The 22,279-nt window shown below is 37.7% G+C and overlaps 4 protein-coding genes across 5 annotated transcripts; 1 reads left to right on the plus strand and 3 right to left on the minus strand.

Moving 5' to 3' along the window:
• Positions 1–11: 11 nt before the first annotated feature.
• Positions 12–2,946, minus strand: LOC149724605 (natural resistance-associated macrophage protein 2-like). The gene has a single exon (XM_089891952.1). It carries the CDS (start codon positions 2,795–2,797, stop codon positions 1,004–1,006), a length of 1,794 nt encoding a protein of 597 aa, XP_089748078.1. The 5' UTR covers positions 2,798–2,946; the 3' UTR covers positions 12–1,003.
• Positions 2,947–2,976: 30 nt separating this feature from the next.
• On the minus strand, positions 2,977–9,575 carry LOC149724606 (zinc finger matrin-type protein 2-like). The gene is made up of 5 exons (XM_089891963.1): positions 9,409–9,575; positions 4,857–4,944; positions 4,307–4,501; positions 4,045–4,190; positions 2,977–3,441 (listed from the first exon to the last, which is right to left on the minus strand). The coding sequence occupies exons 1-5, from the start codon at positions 9,430–9,432 to the stop codon at positions 3,310–3,312; spliced, it is 585 nt and encodes a 194-aa protein (XP_089748089.1). The 5' UTR covers positions 9,433–9,575; the 3' UTR covers positions 2,977–3,309.
• Positions 9,576–9,720: 145 nt separating this feature from the next.
• On the plus strand, positions 9,721–14,446 carry LOC149724607 (double-stranded RNA-specific editase 1-like). Its single transcript, XM_089891949.1, has 18 exons — positions 9,721–9,989; positions 10,119–10,221; positions 10,444–10,611; positions 10,751–10,918; positions 11,071–11,215; positions 11,272–11,431; positions 11,598–11,685; positions 11,800–11,948; positions 12,079–12,198; positions 12,270–12,396; positions 12,505–12,584; positions 12,638–12,726; positions 12,800–12,930; positions 13,116–13,308; positions 13,442–13,659; positions 13,769–13,855; positions 13,974–14,140; positions 14,242–14,446. Exons 1-18 carry the CDS (start codon positions 9,870–9,872, stop codon positions 14,335–14,337), a joined length of 2,409 nt encoding a protein of 802 aa, XP_089748075.1. The 5' UTR covers positions 9,721–9,869; the 3' UTR covers positions 14,338–14,446.
• LOC149724608 (uncharacterized) lies at positions 14,429–22,205 on the minus strand. 2 transcript variants are annotated; one of them, XM_089891950.1, is made up of 14 exons: positions 21,993–22,204; positions 21,085–21,252; positions 20,869–20,899; positions 20,737–20,802; positions 20,138–20,454; positions 19,605–19,962; positions 19,155–19,328; positions 18,221–18,355; positions 17,962–18,098; positions 17,688–17,790; positions 17,482–17,547; positions 17,372–17,424; positions 15,078–15,164; positions 14,429–14,783 (listed from the first exon to the last, which is right to left on the minus strand). In XM_089891950.1, the coding sequence occupies exons 1-14, from the start codon at positions 22,092–22,094 to the stop codon at positions 14,631–14,633; spliced, it is 1,950 nt and encodes a 649-aa protein (XP_089748076.1). In that variant the 5' UTR covers positions 22,095–22,204; the 3' UTR covers positions 14,429–14,630. The 2 variants fall into 2 exon arrangements, with proteins under 2 accessions (XP_089748076.1, XP_089748077.1); XM_089891951.1 differs by having other exon boundaries at positions 14,489–14,783; positions 15,073–15,164; positions 21,993–22,205.
• Between the last annotated feature and the right edge of the window lie 74 nt (positions 22,206–22,279).

Raw genomic sequence — 22,279 nt, forward strand, 5'->3', positions numbered from 1 at the left:
TTTGGCAGAACCTACAGGAATTAATATTTAGTGAGAATAGTATAGAGTTAAAGCACCAAACCTTGTTGTTGGGTTTACAAGCTACTTGTTTAATTATTTTATGAATACAATTATTGCTACAGAATGTAATGTTTTTACAATAACAAAAGTTTTGTAAGAATTGATAATCAATGTAAAAATTAAACAGAAATTCAGTTTAGATTTTTTTCACAAATCTACAAAATTTTATGGCAAATAGAAAGAACATATTTAGTTTTGTAAGAATTGATAATACATATATAACATACATTGCAATGACATGAATTTTTAATAATATTGATTATTATCAACTTTCAAAGTTAGTTTGAATTGTATCTCACTTTACAATATAGAAACACGTGCCAGTTTTTATAGTTCGCTTACAATGAAAATACATGGGCCATGTTGATGTATTGTGCTGTAGCTGGCTGGTGTTTATTACATGAAGCTTGCATACTGCACATGTAAAGCTATATTTAGAAAAATCACATTAAAAATGACAAAACAAACATTTATATTTACAATGATGCCGATTCCAATGATGAGCAGAATGTGCAAACTTTATTTTGTTTCTAATAAAGGATATAATTTATTGAAATGAACGAAAGAAATAAACGCAGCAAATGTTATTCAACTCATTCATGGAGATCACAGTTTACTTACTTAGGAATATAAGAGTATTATAAGACACATTTTAGTTAGGAAACAATATAATGTAGGAAACATACGGCAAGAGCTTATAGTTCACTGACTATGAAAACATACAATGCACAATGTTGATGTAACATTAATATTGGAGGAAACTGTGGGTTTAATTTGGCCAAACTTTGTGGGTTTAATTTGGCCAAAAAAAGATATAATTTAATACAACATTTGAAACAAAAGATATGATTTAATACAACACACAAAGGTTTAAGCAATTAATTAAAGTAATGAATTACCAAATCAAAAATTGCACATTAAATTCAACTACTTTGGCTCAAGTTTATTTAGAATTTATTGAATTAGTTTCATCGATTTGGTTTGGGTTTTGTTCATCGTACGGAATAACATCATCATGTTGAATCAAATACTTTTGGTTTCCAAGGCAATTGTATTTTACCACAGCTGTGATGAGCATCCACACAAAGTAGGCAACGAAGAAAACGTAACAGACAGCAATAATTATGGCAACAACAATGAGTGCAGTGTAAGGTATCCTACCAATATAAACAACCACAAAATATAAGTTAATCCCCATAACCACAAGTGATATCAATCCACCAATAATTTTCCATGCAACATTGTTGGCAAACTCACCCATCAACAACGGTAAACTCGTGAAATGTAAAACTGGGATTAACGCAAAAGGTAATTGTAGACTCTGTAATACATTAAGCAAATCATTCATTCCTGTAAGGTGGTGTATATCGGTAAACACAGCAAGTAGTAGTGTTGGACCGATCGCAATCGAGCGGGTTAGTAAGATTCTTTTTGTTCGGCTCCATCGAAGATCAAGAAATCCTTCCATCACAAATTGACCAGAATATGTTCCAGTCATTGTAGAGCTTTGTCCGGCAGCTAAAATGCCAACGGCCCAAACGTAATAGGCAACAGGTCCGAAGAAACAACCCAAAAGAATCCCACCTTTGTATATATCAACGCTAATTGTTGAGTTGATAGTCATGTTGTTTAGCGGGAACATTTCGGTCGCTTTCGGAATATTTGTTGCATTTTGACAAGTAGCGTTTAAGTGTTCATATGAAGAATTATAAAAAGCTTCAGCGAAAACTGAAACAACAAAAAGGTTTATAATAAAAGAAACAAACAAAGCAATTGTGGATTCAATTAGGTAGTAAAAGTTTGCCTCCCGTATTTTACGAGGTTTGCTGCGATCAACTTCCCGAGATTTAACAAGTGCTGAATGTAGATACATGTTGTGTGGCATGATGACAGCACCTATGATACCGACAGCTTGTAGAAGTTGGTCGGCCCCACAGTTGTAACAATGTGGCACCAATGTCCCAAACACAACCTCACCTTGATCTGGTGCAACAGCTATATATTCATAACCAAAAGTAACTGCCATTATAGCAATCAAAATAGCAAAGAAAGCTTCAAGTTTCCGCAAACCATATTTATCTAGCAATAAAAACGCAAACGCATCAGAAGCAGTTATCAACACACCGGCCCACAATGGTATTCGACCACCAGAAAGTAATGAAAATGCAATCGCCGACCCAATTACTTCTTGCATGTCCGAACCCACAATTGCTAACTCAATCATCAACCACAAACCAATCCTGGGACCTTTCCTATACTGCCTGTTGCAAACTTCAGCCAAGTGAAGGCCCGTTACCACCCCAAGTCTTGCTGCCATGCGTTGCATCAGTAACCCCATGATTGTAGCCAACAGGAGAAGCCATAGCAGCTGAAAACCAGCAATAGCCCCCGATTGTAAGTCAGATTCGATATTTCCAGGGTCCAAATAAGCAATACTCATTAAAAAGCCAGGCCCAGTAAATGCCCACAACTTCCGCATTGAAAAAGCAGGCATGTCAGAAGAACAAGGACCGCAGTTAAAGTTGTCATCCTCCCCGGCTGCATTGCTTTTAGGAACAATAATCCGTTCCTCGAAATAAGTTGCCACGATCGGCGTGGACAAGTCACCGCGTATCTGGTCGTCAGAGCTTTCTGCTTGAGGCTGCGTTTCAGTAGCGCTTCCCATGTTTCGTGGTCTATCACCACCCAAATCGGAATCCAAAGAAATCGTATCTGGCGATTGCGGTCGGTGTCGCATTATCCTATTTATTTAACAGCTAACTAACCCAAAAAAGCAGAAAAAAGCTCAACAGCTGACACAGCTTTACGACGAATATGTATTGTCACCATTGGCATTCATTGAGTATCATGGATTGCCTTTTTCTTTTAATTCTCTCGTTTGCGAATCACGAGTTCGATTGACGTCACACAAACAAATCGTGCTGACTTTTTTATTTCTGATTTGAAAATCGAAAACAGAAACTTAACTCGTTCTCGTTTTGAGGACTTGTGTTCTACACATGTTTGACGCCACAGTTTATGTAGAAAAACATCTCAACCAGTTAACAACAATTCCCTCGCCATTTATGAAATCACAAAGATGTTACAACAAATTTATGCGAAAAAATATGTTTTTCATATCTGATGCCAAGCCAGCAAAACCCGACCATCGTCCATCATCATATATTTAGTTAATGGGGGACCAGAACTACTTGTGTCTTTAGTGACAACGATTGAAATGTGAGTAAAACATGCATACAAAATATAGTTTCATCGCTTTTTAGACCCCCCAAACCCCCCGAAACCCATCATTTCAGCAATGTCTGTGTCTCCTGACATTTCACTTGCTTTGCGCTTCTTCTCTTTTTTCTTTTCCCGACGATACGCTTTTATTCTTTCCTCCTGTTTGTAAAGATAATAATTGAAATTACATTTAAATTAAAAATTGAAATTACATTTAAATTACATTCAACAACTAATTTGTGCTAAGCTGACATTTCTCCATTAGTTGGTAAATAGAAAGAATAACAGTTAAAATATAAATTTTAAGACATCATGCGGGAAATTTAACAAGGACTATAAATCTAACAGAGCAAGATGTTTGGTAAAACCACATAATTATTAAATATATGAATGAATGTACTTTACTTAATCTTCGCGTGGCCGGAAAAACGACAGTAGTTATCACAAGGGTTTAATACCTCCAGCCAGCTTACGAGTTATCATGTATGTTACTTTGTAGGTGATTATTTTTTTTGGAGTTTTTTCATTTTTTTATGTATGGCTGACAATTTGGACAAACCATTAATGACCACTGGGTTGGAGCAATTGCCGTTAAGTGTCTTGCCCAAGGACACATACGCCCACAATGGTAGCAGCGTCGAGCCTTGAACCCATTACCAAATGGTTACAGGCAGGCGCGCTAACCACTATGCCACGTCACCATTCATTCATATATATAAAACACATATACAACATCATAAATATTGAAACATGTTTATTAACATCTTCCTTCAGTTCTTTCACTCTTTCTTCAAAATCATATTGTCGTTTCTTTTCTTCCCTTTTCTTTTTATTGTTTTCGAAACGTTGTTTAACTTGATCCAGACTTGATCTTTCCACTTTCATGCTCATACCAAGGTTTCTTTGGTCTAAAGTTGACCGGATATATCATTGGCTTATGTATGAATGATACCAACAGTTTTATTTTAAATACCATGATTATAGTTTTCTATATATATTATCAATCCTAATGTTTAAAACGTACGTTTCTTTCCATTAATATGATCGAGAAAATTGATTGAATCCTTCACCACACAATCACACGCATTGCAATAATATCCTCCACTCTCAGCAGCAGGGGTGGCTTTACTGATCACAATCGATTTTCCGAGTCGAGAATCCAAGTCAACTTTATAATCGCGAGCTTTCAACAGTTCTCGCTTCACTGGCTTTTCGGTGCCTGGAAGTAAAAAGGAAAGATATAAATATAAGGGAAACCGTGTCCAGACTACTAGGTGAATTATATTGTGATTTATCTGCAGAAACAGCATAGACAAGAATATTCTCCGATTAATAATTATGTGAGCTCCCGCGTTGTTTGTGATCACTTTACCGGGAACTTGTTTACAAACCAGAAGGTATGCACAACATAGTTTGTAAACACACAACAATTAGTTGAACCATAAACAGAATTTGTATAAAATAGGTGATTTTTTAACATAGTTTGGAAATATATTTTACACGCAGGTTTGCATGGATTCTACGAACATGGGGTAAATAACTCTTTACCCGAAACCCACAAACTCCACCCTTACTGTCAGTGGCGTCATTATCATCACGAAGTCGATCGTTTGCGAGTTTCTCGTATTCGGTTTTGTCCCATTTCCTCCTGTGGTCTTCATACTGGGTGAGGAGACATAAACATTTTTATTTTAAATAATGACTGCAAATTTAGGAAATAAAAAGACAACAATATAAACGATGTTTACATCGGGGTTCCTTTGGAATGTGCGGGTGGTTGCGGATATTTTCTTCAACATAGCTTAAAATTAAATGATTTATCTTAATAATACCATTCTAATAGTTAAAAATTAATTCTATCTCCAATACTTTTAAAGTTATAACTAAAAATTCAATTTTTAATTCAATTGATCAGAGAAATAAGGTCTCAGTTGCTGGAGGGCCACCTCTAGCAGCAACCACGCAGAATAGAAATCATATTTTTGGTTATACCTTCGTAAATATTGGAGGTAGAATTAGTTTTGAGGTACCTTTAGAATGGTTAAAGAGAAGAACAACTTAAATGCAACAATCTTTAATTTTAAGCTATATTTAAGAAAATATCCGCAACCACGCGCCAGATTGGAAAGTTTGCAAACTGCGCGGAGAATTTTTTTTTGTAGATCGAAATTGCGCGGATTTTGCGCGGACGAGTGATTTTTGCGCGGATTGTCTGATTCTTGAAACTTAATTGTTAACCTCCTAATTTACAAGTAAGGGAACCGAACCAAAGAAATACAGTATAAACTAACCGGCTGAGGTTAAAGGACTGACAACCTTTTTCTTACGTTCTCTCGCGCAACGATTATGACGTACGTCTAGTAATGCACATCAGATTACTGTAACGCTTTCATACATTCGGCTTCTTGTTTTGTGGGACTTTCGAGAGAAAACGTTTTGCAGCGTCTTTTCTAGGGATGTGCTGAAGTTGAAAAAGCTCGGGTTCGCCGAGCGCCGAGCTTCAACGAAAAGCTCGGCACGAGCCCGAGTCCGAGCACCTATGACATCATCAAGGAGAAAGGCGTATGAGAATGCGTTCCTATTCAGCCGAAAAGCGTCGCTAATCAAAATAATACAGAACACGTGGTTTGCGGTTACAGACGCGTCTCGTTTCGTAATTTCGACTGTTGCAAAATGTAAAATTCATACAAAAAGTATTTAATTAAAAAAATATATATAATTGTTACAGCCAGTGGCGCAACTGGCAAGTTTCTACGCATGTTCATCTCGGATATGGTAACGGTTATTTACGTCAGAATAAACCTTTACGATCTTTACATCACAAACGAGATTGTTGAAAACAATCGTGTTTTATTCGCTTCTATACGATCTGCAGTTTGTGTATAATTTTTGTTTCTGATGATTAGTTTAAATGCAGGTAAATCGCGATTATGTGAGTTTTAATTGGTGGAAATATAAGAGCGAGGACCGACGATATCAGTAAATTGGAACCAACATAAATTGTAATATGATATTACAAAGTATCGTCCCGGTCGAGCTTGGACTGAAGCCAAAAAAACATCGTTTGATGGCACCGCACGAGAAACACAGTTTCATTACATCATTTTTCACGAGAATAAATTCACAACGATTGCTTCGTTTGTTACGTGTGGAATGTATGCTACCGCATGCGTCTTCCTTTATTTCATCTGCCGGCGCAGAGTGTAAAAATGTGACGCTGATACATGATGGTTTGATCTCGTGGTTGGTTTGGCTGCCCAATTTGGGCAGTGGGCACATTCCTCCCGATTGTTATATTATGAAACGTCATAATTAATGGTTACCTTGCGATAGGACACCTGACGTAATAATTGAATGAAAAATTGTTCTAATTCCAAGCGAAGGAATGTTATATTGAATGCAACGCGTGTGTGTGTGCGTCTTAGCATTTTCTGGTTGCGTGCGTGTATGCGATTAAGGGGGCTGTCATGTGGTTGCAATACCGTGGTTGCAGCAATTTATAATATTTCATTATAAAAAAGTTTAAGAGTTTTTGGCTTTTTATTTAAAATCTGATACGAAAACATTGGGCGCTCGTGTAATTCGACACCGGCTGTAATTCGATACCGGCAAATTGCTGACGTTGCGATTCGTTACTTGCAAGAGAGCAAATTCACAACGAACGAAAAACAATTAAAAAGAAAGCTACGCTGACCAGTCTCGTTATCTCTTAGTAGCTTCACTTTTTTTTCATTTTTAATATTTTTCGCTCTCGCGTGCAACATTATAGCATAAGGCTCGGCGCTCGGCCCAGTTTTCAGCCTAGCGCCGAACGTCAAAAAATGAGACGCTCGGGCACGAGCTTTTGAGTTCGGGCTCGGCTCGGCACATCCCTAGTCTTTTCAAAGGTTGCTATACGTTTCAGCTTGGCCGTTTTTTGTTATAAATACAAAAAGATTAGAAGGAAAGTATTCTAGGATATCCTAGAATAATCTGCATCCCTGCGTACGTCTTCGTGTGTTGGTGACCAGTCGGCCAACTGGGGAATATACTGAAGGAAATGTAATTATGCTTATAAACCAGTGGTTCTCGAACTGTGGTACGCAAAGGTCTCCCATGTGGTACGCGAGCACCAATTTAAGTTCCAACTAAACGATCGCAAATATTTTTTAGGGATTGTCATAAGCATTATTTTAATTCACATAAGTTAGTGAAGCGTGTCATTTTATGCTATATTCCTTATTTCCTTACTACAATGGTTCCCAGCTTTTTTTAATACAAGCGTTGCTTTAAGCATGTACAAGTATTTTTTCAAATCGATTTCTACTTACGCGCATTGTGAAAAGGCAAATATCCAACCTGTTTTAAGCACCTGCGGACTAAATAATCAAGGGGACAATTGCTATTATTACGCAAATAATGAATGTGTGAATTGCTATTATGTCGTAATTAATTGCCAGGTCAAACAATCGCTATTATGATGCAATGAATCTACGTGTGAATCCCCACTATTTCGTAATAAACATGCTGCTTGGCTGACAAAAACATTGTAAATATACAGCACTACAACAGCGAACATATTTAGGTGGTTTATTACAGCCTTATTCTGTTTAATTGGCAAACTACATTTATTTTACACGCAACTTTGGGAAAGGCAGTGCCAAGTTTGTACCACGAATTCCCGCCGAAAAATCAGGTGCGTTTTTCGTTTAACATTCACAAGCCTTTAATATGTAAGTGCTAAGTGGTACAACTATTCCAGTTTTTTAGGTCAATTTAGTTATTCGGTAGGTTAACGCTTAAAGTTTAGCTCTTGTTTAAGAAGTTTAAACATTTAATAATTTGTTTTAAAAACGTCCAAACAAATGTTTTTTTAGAAATATATATATATACTTGGAAATAGTTATTTTTCAAAAAAACAAAGAAAAACTACATAAAACGCCCTGGATTCTATTGACTACCATAGTAAGCGGGAACGACTCGCGAAAGAAAAATAGTGTATCAGCTCTCTCCTTTACCGCCATTGGAGATGCGCGTTCTATTCTTTTATTTCTGTGGGCATACGCATGTTGGGTAATCCTGTCGCTGGTGACCAGTGAAAATTTTGGTCTCAAAATGTACCTTACGTCTCCCTGATACTCGCTGTATAATTTTTTTTTTTAAAAACTCGGGCGTTCGTATCGAAAATTAACTTTGAAAATGCGCGAAATCGTGCTGCGTCACCGTATTTTCCACACGAGCCGGCAAAGGTTAGATTATGACGTCATAGAATGCGTATTACAACCTTTGATTTCTACGTTACAGATTACGTAATTTGTTAGTTTTTTTGGATTTAGAGGTTACGGGTTAAACGTAGGGGTTAGGGTTGGGTTAAGGGTTAGGACTTGGGGTTTTCCCTAACATAAAACAGTGCGAAAAACACGATTATAACATGCTGTAACGTACGTAATATGTCACTACTGTGACGTAACATATCGCTATTGTGACGTAATAAATCGTTAACCTTACGCAAGTCAGGCGAATTACGGTGACGCAGCACGTTTTCGCGCATTTTCAAAGTTAATTTTCGACACGAACGCCCGAGTTTTTTCAAAAAAAAATTATACAGCGGGTATCAGGGAGACATAAAGTACATTTTGAGACCAAAATTTTCACTGGTCACCAGCGACAGGATTACCCGCATGTTGGCTGATAGAGTCATAAACACACAAGAGAGAGAGCGTCGTGAGAGAACGTAAGAAAAAGGCAGCTAGTTCTTAACCTCAGCCGTTTAGTTTAGTTTCTATCCAAGCGCATTTACAAACAGGAAAAGTTATCAAGTCTTGCAGCGATTTTTACGCGCTTTATTATATTTTTGTGCGGATTGCTAGTAATACCGCGAAAATTGCGCGGATTTTTTAACCAATTTTGAAAATTCTCCTCCGCGCACGACATATTTTCCAGTCTGGACCACGCGTACCTCCCCCAACCTGCACATTTTTAAGGGTTTACATCGTACCAGTACACAACAATGTTTTAATAAACCCACACATATAACCTGGTCCAACCAAAACATTTGACCACCATTATGTGAAGTTTTTGCACACGTGATAAACATTAGCTGATTAACACATATACAGCCGAGTAAAAACACTATTAACAAAATACCGTTGAAGAAGGATTTGAAGACATGTCAACTGTGTAAGCAATTCCTCAATCAAACCAACGACACCCAGGTTCTTTGAAGATGATTTTATGGTACTTTTATCTTTAAATCTTAAATTATATCAAAAACAATTACCAAAATAAATTAACATATTCATCGGTGTTTTTGCCAAAACTGCGACCCTGCAATTTGTTACTTCTACGGTATGTTGCTAACACGGGCGACTGTTTAACACATTCGGGGAGAAATGCTAATATGCAGAACTGTAGTTTTGATGTAAAGAAGAAAAAATGAATTTGTTAAAAAATACTCAATTTGTTTATAAGTAGATAAACTTGCAAAACGCGAAGTATTTAATGTAGTAAGCATTAACCACAAAACCGTGTACAGCTGATGATGCAACGCGTTGGAGGAACTAATACGTATTCGAGGTGTTTTAAAAACATGTTGGTTTTGCATTCAAATGTTGTCAATAGTTGCTAGGACACGAAGAAAATCCAGATTCGCGGAAAAAATAATTCGCTTGTCATTATATAATCGCACAATCACGTTGACGAACATGGAAAAGTATCGAAACATGAAGGTGCGAAGTATTTATGTCGTTTATAGTTAGTTTGTGTTTTATAAGTATGTGAATGGGGTTTGGTCGGTTTATTATTTATGAGACATGTATTGAATGAACGTGTATTTACTTTCGTTTTAATATTGATAGGTTGCAGAACTGAAGGCAATTTTGAAGCAAAACAATCTTTCTAGTAAAGGCAACAAGAAACAACTCCTGACCACGATTGAAACTTATATTTGTGAAACACCCGGTACTTATTTAGTGTTATGCTTGTGCACCATGTTTGTTCAGCCAATTTGTCAGTGCTTTGTCAGGTAGAATGGTTTGGGTCGGTGAATTATATCAACCCATGGTTCAAAACAATGTAAGATCTGTAGTGAAACTAAATCATTAAACACCTTGTTAAAATAAACCTTATAAATATTCATTACATCAACATTGCTTGTAATTGACCGACAATGACCATGTTTAGTGGAAAGCGCTGACATAATGGATCCGAACACCAGTGTTGCTGTAAAGCAAGAAGTTACTACAGCGGTCTTGTCCAACCTGCCGGAACCTGTTGTTAAAAAAGAAGATTTTGTAGAAAAAGCTTCAAATGAACAAAGTGTTCCAACTACAATTGATGAAGAACTTACGGGTTAATATTCTCATTATCTATTGTTGTTGTTACTTGGTATAACAATGGTCGAGTGAGAAACTATTCTAGCATGTTGTCAAGCCAAAAGTTAATGTTATAATGTCTCAACAACTAAGTTTACCCACTAACGTACATCCAGCCTTGGAACTTCAACGACCTTCGTTCGAGGAACCAGCGGGGGCTCCCCCTACTAAACGTAAATCCCCAGCATTTACTCCGCCTCCATTAAAAGCAAAAAAGAAGAAGAAGAGCAAATGTCCTCCGCAACAAAAGAATTCGATCATGTTGTTAAATGAATTGCAACCAGGTTATAACATTGTGACATATGCGTTGTTCATTAAGTAAAATTCATAATGTATATTTAGGTCCCACTTGTCTGTATAGACAAATGTATTTAGACTAATAATTGTATTGCAATTGTCGGTTTAAGTAACTTGACAATAATTTGTTTCATTCCAGGTTTAAAATACGACTTAATAGAGCAGACTGGCAATGGAACATCAACTCGGTTTACTTTCCAAGTTGTGTTTAGAGGTGAAATATACAAGGGTAGCGGAGTTAACAAGAAGATGGCGAAACATGAAGCTGCAAAAGCTGCGTTGAGGTAAATGAAACAACTTCTTACAAACATATTGTTCAATCATAACACTGATCCCACAGTCGTCAGATCCAGTTCGAGAACCCCCACCTAGTGGCCAATTGTTTCATCCCCAATCTCCCCCCGACCATTGACTTTACATCCGATGCCATTGAAAGTGAATTTCCAACTTCCTTTGTGCAAGGTCCCATGTCAGGAGCAGAGATATCAGAACACCCAATGGTAAAAATATGTTTAACCACATGTTATTGTTTTATTAAGTATCCTATATAACACGTAAAAGGCCAGTTTTTTTTTATAAATTAAACAAAGACAAGTTTTTACCAGTATAAGTTTATGGCAAATTAGAAAACATTGTTGACTTGCAAATTTGTTTTGCTTCATGCAGCCTCCATTGGTTAATGTGGCCGAACCACCAACACAAACCCCTCAACAGGAAGTTTTCAAATCGGTTTCACCAACACATAACTCACAAGGTAAGTAAACTATATTAAAAAGCTTTATTTTTATTTCTGCTGAAAAATAATTTGTTACTTTCAGTTTAAATAAATTCATCTATTTATGTATTTAATTTGTCCCACCATATTTAGGGAAGAATCCGGTTCAATTATTAAACGAGATGGTCGGGCCAGGGATTCAATATAATTGTGTGGATCGAGTTGGTGATCAGAAGTCACATTACTTCACTATGGAAGTTTGTTTAAATGGGAGGGCTTATCAGGGGCAAGGCAAGAATAAGGTGGGGTCGCGTGCGTTGTGCGTATATGTTGCATTCAGGGTCATATGCAGGAGTTACAATGGGGGTTAACTCCTTGTGTGTTAGTCTTTGTGCCATTAATGCATTAAATTAACTTAAAGTGTTATATTAGAAACTCGCGAAAGCTGGTGTGGCCATGCGAATACTACGAGAGGTTTACGAAATTGACATGGCCTCCCCTGACCAACAAGCTGTGAAAAGCAACATGGATGGTATTGAGGTCGATGCTGGGGTAAGGGTAATTAATTTAAATAGAAATTGTCCTTGGGTGCTACTATGTATTAATTGCTTCAACTTCTACAGAAACTACCAGACATTGTGTTTCAACTCGTGCAACAAAAGTTCAATTCCATCGTCGAAGGTTTATGTGGAGAACAGGATTATTCAAAACATAAAGTACTCGCTGGTGTTGTAATGACAAGAAAGATGGGTAAACATTATAATAAATTAATTAATAGTTAATAATGCTGAAAACCCAATACTAAACTATGTCTGCCAGTACCAGTCACAATACACAATATAATAATGTCACTTACAGACCCAAATATTGATGAAGGAACTGTAGTATCGGTGGCCACCGGTACAAAGTGCATAAATGGGGAATACATATCAGATCAGGTAACTTATATTTATGGAGTTATTAAAACATTTATTAATCGTTTCCACGTTAGGGTTCAGCCTTGTTTGACTGCCATGCGGAGATTGTAGCAAAACGCGGCTTGAGGAAGTTCCTTTATGAACAATTGCTTTCATTACCACAGTAAGTATGAATGAATATGCCTTGCCAACTCTTCACCTCAAATACACGTATTCTAATACCATATTAACACCAGAACAACAGATCCCATATTTGAGGAGCTTCCAACTGGAGGTTACAAAGTGAAACCTGATGTTTATTTTCACCTTTACATCAACACCTCACCTTGTGGAGATGCAAGGATATTCTCCCCGCATGAAACAAAAGGTTGGCGAGGATTTGATTGCACTTTGCGTTTGTTAACTGGCATTTTCTTCTAAATACAACTTACTGACTTGCACGACACAATGCTGTGAAACAAATCTAACTATCGGTTGTAATGTTTTAATGCAGTGTACAAAATACCAAGGCAGCTTGCTACCCTATGCTTTACAAACTAAATATCCAAACAGACGGCGACAATCACCCAAATCGTAAATCTCGTGGTCAGCTTCGTACAAAGATAGAGAATGGGGAAGGCACGATACCTGTTGAGGAAGACAAACTTGTTGATGAAAATAACCGAGGAAATATGCAACAAACATGGGATGCCGTGATTGGAGGGGAACGACTGCTTACGATGTCATGTAGTGATAAGATCGCTAAGTAAGAACACAACAGTTGCCGTGAGTTTGTCTAGTGGTTGCGGAACTAACAGAGGTTACCGAGAGTTCACCCATGTTACACAAACTACTTACCCCGGCAGTGTGCATGAGGTATAACAAGTTGTTTATTACAGATGGAACGTGGTCGGCATCCAAGGTTCTCTACTATCCATGTACATTGAACCGGTTTATCTATCCAGTATTATACTTGGTTCATTATATCACGTTGAACATTTCAACCGAGCCGTCTTCATGAGATCGAAGGAAGCAATCGAAGCAATATCCGACGAATATCAAATAACTTCACCATACCGCGTACACAGGCCATTATTGGCTGCTGTTTGCAATCCAAGTATGTAGGATGTTTTATTTGCTTACTAATGCGTTTTGTTTAAAATATCTTCTTGCTTCAGTTGTTAAGCAGCACCGCAACCAGTTTAACAACTTAATTTTTTTCCAAGTGAAAAGAGTCGCCAAGAAAGCCCCCACGTTTTGCGTCCATTGGTCGATGCCGGATGTTTCACCGCAAGTTATAAACACTTCAAGAGGTTTGTGTGCAGCTGCTATTATTCCATGATGTTTTGGTTAACATTGGTATAATGCTGGCATTCAATGCATGAAACACCCGCGTCGATTTATTCAATGTATATAAATTTGTTTCCACAGGCCAACAAATAGGAGGGGACGAACCCGTTTCGGATCTTTGTAAGAAACAAATGTTTAAACGTTTTCTACACTTGGTGGAGCAAAAGGAACTTTCACAACGAACAAGGTTTCCAAGTTATAAAGAAGAAACTTACGCTGAGTTGAAAAGTTTGTCCAAGGAATACCAGGTGAAACTTGTTAATTGGGTCTTGGGTGAATACATTGTGGCCTCGTAAGGTTTTGCATCAACAACATTAAGTAAACTTGTAACAATAACTTTCCATCATAGGTAGTGAAAAACAATCTCTTAAAAGGGTTTGGGAAATCTAGCTGCGGTAAATGGGTTGGGAAGCCATCGGAGGTTGACATGTTCATTTCAACTTAATATCAAAGTGATTTTACTTTTTATCTGTTAATCATGTTTTTATGATTCCGTAGTAACTTGAATTTGCTTTTACTGCCACCTATGTAATAAATTTCGTTTCTGCTGTAAACTTGGATTTTATGTCGAAAACCAAATGCTGACAAATATTGAATATGTTTGGTTAACTCTGCCCACAGAGTTACATTTAATCAAAAACACAAAAACCTACAATCTTGATGATTAAACTCAAATTAGGTCCTTAATGGTGCTAGACCTGGTAAAACCCAAACCAATCAATTGAATTGAAATAAGTTTTAGTCGCTATCAAACTTAATAGAGTTAACCGTCGTTGAATCTATGTTTCCTCCGCGGTAGCTGCCGCGCTTTTTCTTTGTTTTTTCGTGCCGAAAACTTTTTCCTTTGGTGTGTTTGAGGGTTTCGTGAGCTGCTTTTCCCCACGAGTCGTTCTGTTGCAAAGAGAACGTTAAACTATCTCAAAAGATGATAATGTGTGGTTGCTTTGGACAACTCATATTTTCTATTATCATAAAATCTATTAAACATTAAATTTAAAAACAGTGCTTACATTGCTACATACAATTTAGTTTGGTGAATTTATTATATTTTATTAAAAGCAACTATTTTGCTAATCATACAGTCTTGGCGGGTGAAATATTGGTTTCCAAATACATTTTGTATCCTCCACAGCTTTAGTATTTCACCTTCAACCACTTGTCTGTTATTTAAGTGACTTGCCTTACTTTTGTATCAAAAGAATTGCTCGAAAATTTATGGTTGATTTCAATTTCTTCATCTTTAACTCTTCGGAACGGGGTGTTGGGTAACGACTGTGGGGGGGTGGGGTTATGTTAATATATACGTTGGGTAACAATTGGGGGGTGGGGTTATGTTAATATATACGTTGGGTAACAATTGGGGGGTGGGGTTATGTTAATATATATGTTGGGTAACGACTGGGGGGTGGGGTTATGTTAATATATACGTTGGGTAACGACTGTGGGGGGTGGGGTTATGTTAATATATACGTTGGGTAACAATTGGGGGGTGGGGTTATGTTAATATATGCATTGGGTAACAACTGGGGAGTGGGGTTATGTTAATATATACGTTGGGTAACAACTGTGGGGTGGGGTTATGTTAATATATACGTTGGGTAACCACTGGGGGGGTAGGGTTATGTTAATATATACGTTGGGTAACGACTGTGGGGGTGGGGTTATGTTAATATATACGTTGGGTAATGAATGGGGGGGGTATGTTAATATATACGTTGGGTAACGACTGTGGGGGTGGGGTTATGTAAATATATACATTGGGTAACAACTGGGGGGGGTGGGTTTATGTTAATATATACGTTGGGTAACGACTGTGGGGGGTGGGGTTATGTTAATATATACGTTGGGTAACGACTGTGGGGGGTGGGGTTATGTTAATATATACGTTGGGTAACGACTGTGGGGGTGGGGTTATGTTAATATATACGTTGGGTAACGACTGTGGGGGGTGGGGTTATGTTAATATATACGTTGGGTAACGACTGTGGGGGGTGGGTTTATGTTAATATATACGTTGGGTAACGACTGGGGGGGTAGGGTTATGTTAATATATACGTTGGGTAACGACTGTGGGGGTGGGGTTATGTTAATATATACGTTGGGTAATGAATGGGGGGGGTATGTTAATATATACGTTGGGTAACGACTGTGGGGGGTGGGGTTATGTTAATATATACGTTGGGTAACGACTGTGGGGGTGGGGTTATGTAAATATATACATTGGGTAACAACTGGGGGGTGGGGTTATGTTAATATATACGTTGGGTAACGACTGGCGGGTGGGGTTATGTTAATATATGTTGGGTAACCACTGGGGTGTGGGGTTATGTTAATATATACGTTGGGTAACGACTGGGGGGGTGGGGTTATGTTAATATATACGTTGGGTAACCACTGGGGGGTGGGGTTATGTTAATATATACGTTGGGTAACGACTGGGGGGGTGGGGTTATGTTAATATATACGTTGGGTAACAACTGGGGGGGTGGGGTTATGTTAATATATACGTTGGGTAACGACTGGAGGGGGTGGGGTTATGTTAATATATACGTTGGGTAACAACTGGGGGGGGTGGGGTTATGTTAATATATACGTTGGGTAACGACTGGAGGGGGTGGGTTTATGTTAATATATACGTTGGGTAACAATTGGGGGGTGGGGTTATGTTAATATATACGTTGGGTAACAATTGGGGGGTGGGGTTATGTTAATATATACATTGGGTAACGACTGGGGAGTGGGGTTATGTTAATATATACGTTGGGTAACGACCGGGGGGTGGGGTTATGTAAATATATACGTTGGGTAACAATTGGGGGGTGGGGTTATGTTAATATATACGTTGGGTAACAATTGGGGGGTGGGGTTATGTTAATATATACGTTGGGTAACAATTGGGGGGGTGGGGTTATGTTAATAGATACGTTGGGTAACAACTGGGGAGTGGGGTTATGTTAATATATACGTTGGGTAACAACTGGGGAGTGGGGTTATGTTAATATATACGTTGGGTAACGACCGGGGGGGTGGGGTTATGTAAATATATACGTTGGGTAACGACTGTGGGGGGTGGGGTTATGTTAATATATTTGTTGGGTAACGACTGTGGGGGGTGGGGTTATGTTAATATATACGTTGGGTAACAACTGGGGAGTGGGGTTATATTAATATATACGTTGGGTAACGACTGTGGGGGGTGGGGTTATGTTAATATATACATTGGGTAACGACTGGAGGGGTGGGGTTATGTTAATATATACGTTGGGTAACGACTGTGGGGGGTGGGGTTATGTTAATATATACGTTGGGTAACGACTGTGGGGGGTGGGGTTATGTTAATATATACGTTGGGTAACGACGGGGGGGGGGTGGGGTTATGTTAATATATACGTTGGGTAACGATTCGGCCACTTTTGATTTTATCAATTTATCTAAAACTTTGCAACCACTTGGCCACATAAACCAAACAAACAAAATACCTTTCTACCAGACTTTGGTGTTTTAGCTTTTCCTGGAGTTGTAGTTGGTGTGGCTGTCAAGTAATTATATTAACAAGTATATCAACATAAATTTACAATATATTTTATACCTTCGACGTCTATTGCGCTTTTGTTTTTCGACTTCTTCACGGGGCTTGAATTTTCATCAGTGACCCCTTTTTTAAACAAAAACTTAATTTAATTTTTAGCGAAGTATAGCAATAATATGTATGCATGTATAATATGTTTTGTGGTACCTAGTTTTGAATGTTTTTCCAAAAAAACTAAGAAAGTTTAAGACTATGTGCTGGTTCACCTTTTCGTTTGCTTGCTTTCTTCACATCATTCGCACCAGCTACAATTGATGTGTTTAAAGATTCTTTCTTAATTTGTTTCGGTGTGGATTTTGCTTGGGGTGTCTGCAACATAAATAGTAAATACACTTTTGCTTTCATTTTATAAAATAATTTATCGAATTTTATTTTATATTCTTTTGAATCATGAAGCAAGAAATCTTTTTTATTCCATACTAAAGTTTAATTATAATTGCGAAGGTAATTATGTAACAACCTTTTACAAAACACAATCACCTTTATAAGAGAAAGATTCCCGTTGGTAATTCCTTTCTCTAACTTTACTTTCTTTGCCGGTGTTTCAGTTTCGTCAGAATCGCTATCGTCGCTACTATCGTTGCTGCTGGAACTTGAAGATTCTTTCGTGGCTGTTTCTATCACCAATATAAGAAGTTACAATCCATTGATAAGTTTAGATTAAAAGATAATATAAAACAATGGGCAAGGCAATAATAGCAACGCAACACCAGGCTTGAAGCACCCCATATTGCCCCACCTTTCACTACAGCCACTTTCTTCTTCGGAGCAGTTGTTTGTTCCGTTTCATCGTCCGAACTCGATTCTTCCGACGAATCATCCTCGCTGGTTTCCTCTGCTTGTTGTTGTCCCTTCACCACGGCTACTGGTTTCACTGGGGGGGGGAGAGTATTATTTTAAATTTAAAAATAAAACTTTATCCAACATTACAATATAGAAGTATATTTAAATATAAATTCAATTGCTTAAACTCATTAAATTACATATATTATTGTCCTTAACCCAACATAAGGGAACCTGAGGCTCTGGACAACCCATGTCCGACAATTAGTTGTCACAGGTTAGACGTTGTTGGCTGATTGGCAACTCTGGCATGCCTTACTATAGGACCTCACCCATAAAGATGGTACACCTAAAGTTTTGTAAAGTTTTGCTAAAAAAAGTTTTACTAAACGTAAGGGTTGCAAAAACCATGAAAAAAGAAAATCCTTTGTTTTCGGTTTGCAACCCTTTAAATGTGCTTTATAAACGCTCATACAAACGTAAACGGTCGAATCCGATTGCCTGGCGAGTGACATCACAGTAGCTATGTTGTATGCGCCTTTCGTCAAGCCCGCACAAGTGTGTGGTTATCTTACAAACGAAGACCCGTCCGTCAGAAATAGTAGGTTTCCAGAACGAAATATCGCGGAAATAAACTGCCTAAATCGTTTCCAACACTGCTTTATATTTATATACAATGTTTTCCTCAGCCAAGCAGCATGTTTATTACGAATTAGTAGGGATTTACACATGGTTTCATTGCATCATAATAGCGGTTGTTTGAACCTGGCAACTGATTACGACATAATAGCGATCAAAGGGTTGCCAGACAACCCTGCAACTCCGTAACTTTACGCCAGTGGGCATGCTTTACTACAGGACCTAACCCATACATACATAACAACCATCACCTGCATCGTATGTAGTTGGGGGGGGAATCGCTGCCTTCGCCACGCTCGATTTCTTCTTCACTTTTTTTGCCGAGTCATCATCCGAGCTTGAGTCGTCACTACTTCCCGACGAACTCGAGCTTGAACTTTCATCTTTCTTCGTGGTTGCTGGTTTCGCTACTTTGGCCGTTGTTGCTGTTGAGAAGTATTACAGTTTATAGCAGAGTGTGGTTTTCTTATCTCATTTGTTGGTAAACAAAGAATATTTACAGAATAAAACGGTATCCAAACTTGATTATGAAATATGGGATTTAGGTTTTTACTCTTCTATGCATTGTTTTGTTGCCAGGCATATAAAGCACATACAATTCATGTTTATGAACTTACATGTGTGTTGTGTGATAGAATTAATGACAATAATGTGATAATACACCATCATGAAGCGTTTACAATTATAATACCCCCACCCACCAGATGTTTCCTCTTTATCATCGTCAGATGACGAATCGCTGTTCGATGATTCTTCCTTCGGTGATTTTTGAATCTCTTTCTTCACGGGAGTCGTTTTCGACGACTTCTTGGTGAAAACTTTCTTTTTTTTTTCCTCGACTTCATCTCCTGATGACTCATCATCGCTGTCCGATGACGACTCAGCATCCGGCTTCTTTTTCGCTTCAGGTTTTTGCTGAGTCGTTTCCTCTTCATCTGATGAGTCATCACTTTCTGAGGATGATTCATCAGAATCACTTCCAGCTTTTTTCGCGACAGGCTTCGTAGTTTTAGCCGGAACAACTTTGGTATTTTTCGACGCATCATCTTTCTTCATCACCTAAACAATGTTCGCGAACAGTTGCTAATTCTGGCAGTTTTCACAACATATGTTTTAACTCATATGTATGATACCATTTTCATTTCGGTTCAAAAACAAACTTTCGTGATGGAGGAAGTTAAGTAGATGTATTTATAAATAATATATTCATTTCCAGACTAAAATAACTAATCACCATGGTAACTTTAGGTTTCTCTTCTTCCTCACTTGAATCGCTCGATCCCTCAGATGATGATTCTTCTTTGGATTTCTTGGATGCGGGAACTTCTTTCCTAACTGGAGGTTTTTCATCCTCACTTGAACTTGAATCATCGGATGACGAACTTTCATCTTTCTTCACGACAACTTTACTTTTTGACACGATCGGCTTTGCAGGTTTCGCAACTTTCTCTTCATCTGACGAATCGCTTTCTTCTTCTGACGAAGATTCTTCTTTTTTTGAAACAGGTTTTGTAGCAGGAGCAAGTGGTTTGGCAGGGCCTTTTTTTTTATCTGAATAAAATAGGGGAAGCTAAAATATACTTACTGGTATATATACATATTATATATAATTTGATATCAAATGATTATTGTTAATGTAATAAATTGTATTTGAGTCTGTCAATATTCCATTCCAACTTTGTTTGGGTAGAATATAAATACTCTGCATCTCTTTGCTAAACCACTTGTTGGACTTGATTTTTGATTTAATGGTACTTGGTGCAGCAACCATTGTTATTCCATGTATTATTATATAGAATGTATTTGGTATATTGCATAAAACAAACTTCTGACCTTTCTCTTCCTCGTCCGATGAAGAATCCGAAGAATCTTCCGACGAATCAGAGGTTGTTGCGTCATCTGGTGGTTAATGTTATGATGAATATGTCGTCAATAACACAATATTATTATCAAATGATGACTTACCAGTTTTTGCAGCAGCTGCTTTGGGCTTTACCTGTAAAAGCAAAAGTTATTACTTTTAGGAATAACTACATGAAATAGGACAACGTGCGTTTGGTTTTTTAACTTTCGTTTCATTATTATTGGATTTTTTTACTACGTTGTCAAACACAGTATATTCAAACATATTCATAAATTTAATAAAAGAAACATCTCAACAAATATATTTATTTCATCAACCTTTTCTTCTTCATCAGCGGACGATGCTTCGCTTTCGCTCGAAGATTCAGGGTCGGCTTTTCGTTTCTTGGCACTAGGTGGCTCTGTTGCACTTTTGTTTGACTTTGTCTGTTTCAACCAATCTCCGTACATTTGTAGCAACGTCGCATGATTATCATCAGGTGGACCCTGTTTCAACATTCGTAACTAATAACTTAAAATATTAAAACTGCAGCTCCTGATGCCATGTATTGCAATAAGAGTTTGCACGGCACCGTGCCCTCGTGTTCACTGTGCCCCCAATTTTTTATTTTCCGGAGCCCGTGACCCTGGAGTGTCTTGGGCCATGGCCCTTATTTTTATTTAGTTTCTAGGGCACTGGACCCTCCCGGTGATGTGGTCTGTTTAAAGTATCTTAGGCCATGATGGAAGTTTTGGTATTTTCTAGGACACAGCACCCGTGTTATTTTTAATTGCCGCATTAAATAAATTCAATATGTTTAAAACTATAATATACTAACATTACAGTTTGTTTTAATTATGCAAAAAAATAAAAGCACAATTTTTTGCTGTTATATTCAGTTTACTATGGGCCATTTTGGGCCACTTTATCCGCTATGTCCAGTGAGGCCCGCACATTTTCAGCCGTGGCCCACGCTTACGAGGCACGAAAATGTGCAAACTGCCTTTTGTTGGATGTTTCTGTAGGGCGAGCCTAAATAATATTTTAAAATCAAGGAGTAAAATGTACATATCCACGGCAAGTAAAAAATGTTATTTTGAAATGCATCAGGAAATTAATGACGTAATCCCAGAAGTTTTAAACAAAATCTCTCCTGGGACTAACATATTCTACAATTTAACAATTATGCGAAGTAATATACAACGGTTTACTATTAAACACATCCTACATACAGTAAAATACTCACTGTTTTTGTTCTTTCTTTAAAAGTTTTTGCCAGTTTTGTAAATTTACAATCTAGTAAATATCTGTAGACGAACGGGTACAACACACTCGCCTGGTCCGCCATTATAACTTATATATTTACTAAATCTGAACAAAAATGAAACTTTAATATATTTTCGGCCACCCAATTACAATCTGGCGACAATTACAAGCCACAGCAAAATATTCACGCGTTTCAAAAATGTTTCGTCTACTTTTATTTCCCACATGGCAATTTATAAGATTTCTATGATTTTACGGAGAAAGCTA

Source organism: Ciona robusta, chromosome 14, assembly GCF_009617815.1.
Source record: "Ciona robusta chromosome 14, ASM961781v2".
In the NCBI taxonomy this organism is placed as follows: domain Eukaryota; kingdom Metazoa; phylum Chordata; class Ascidiacea; order Phlebobranchia; family Cionidae; genus Ciona; species Ciona robusta.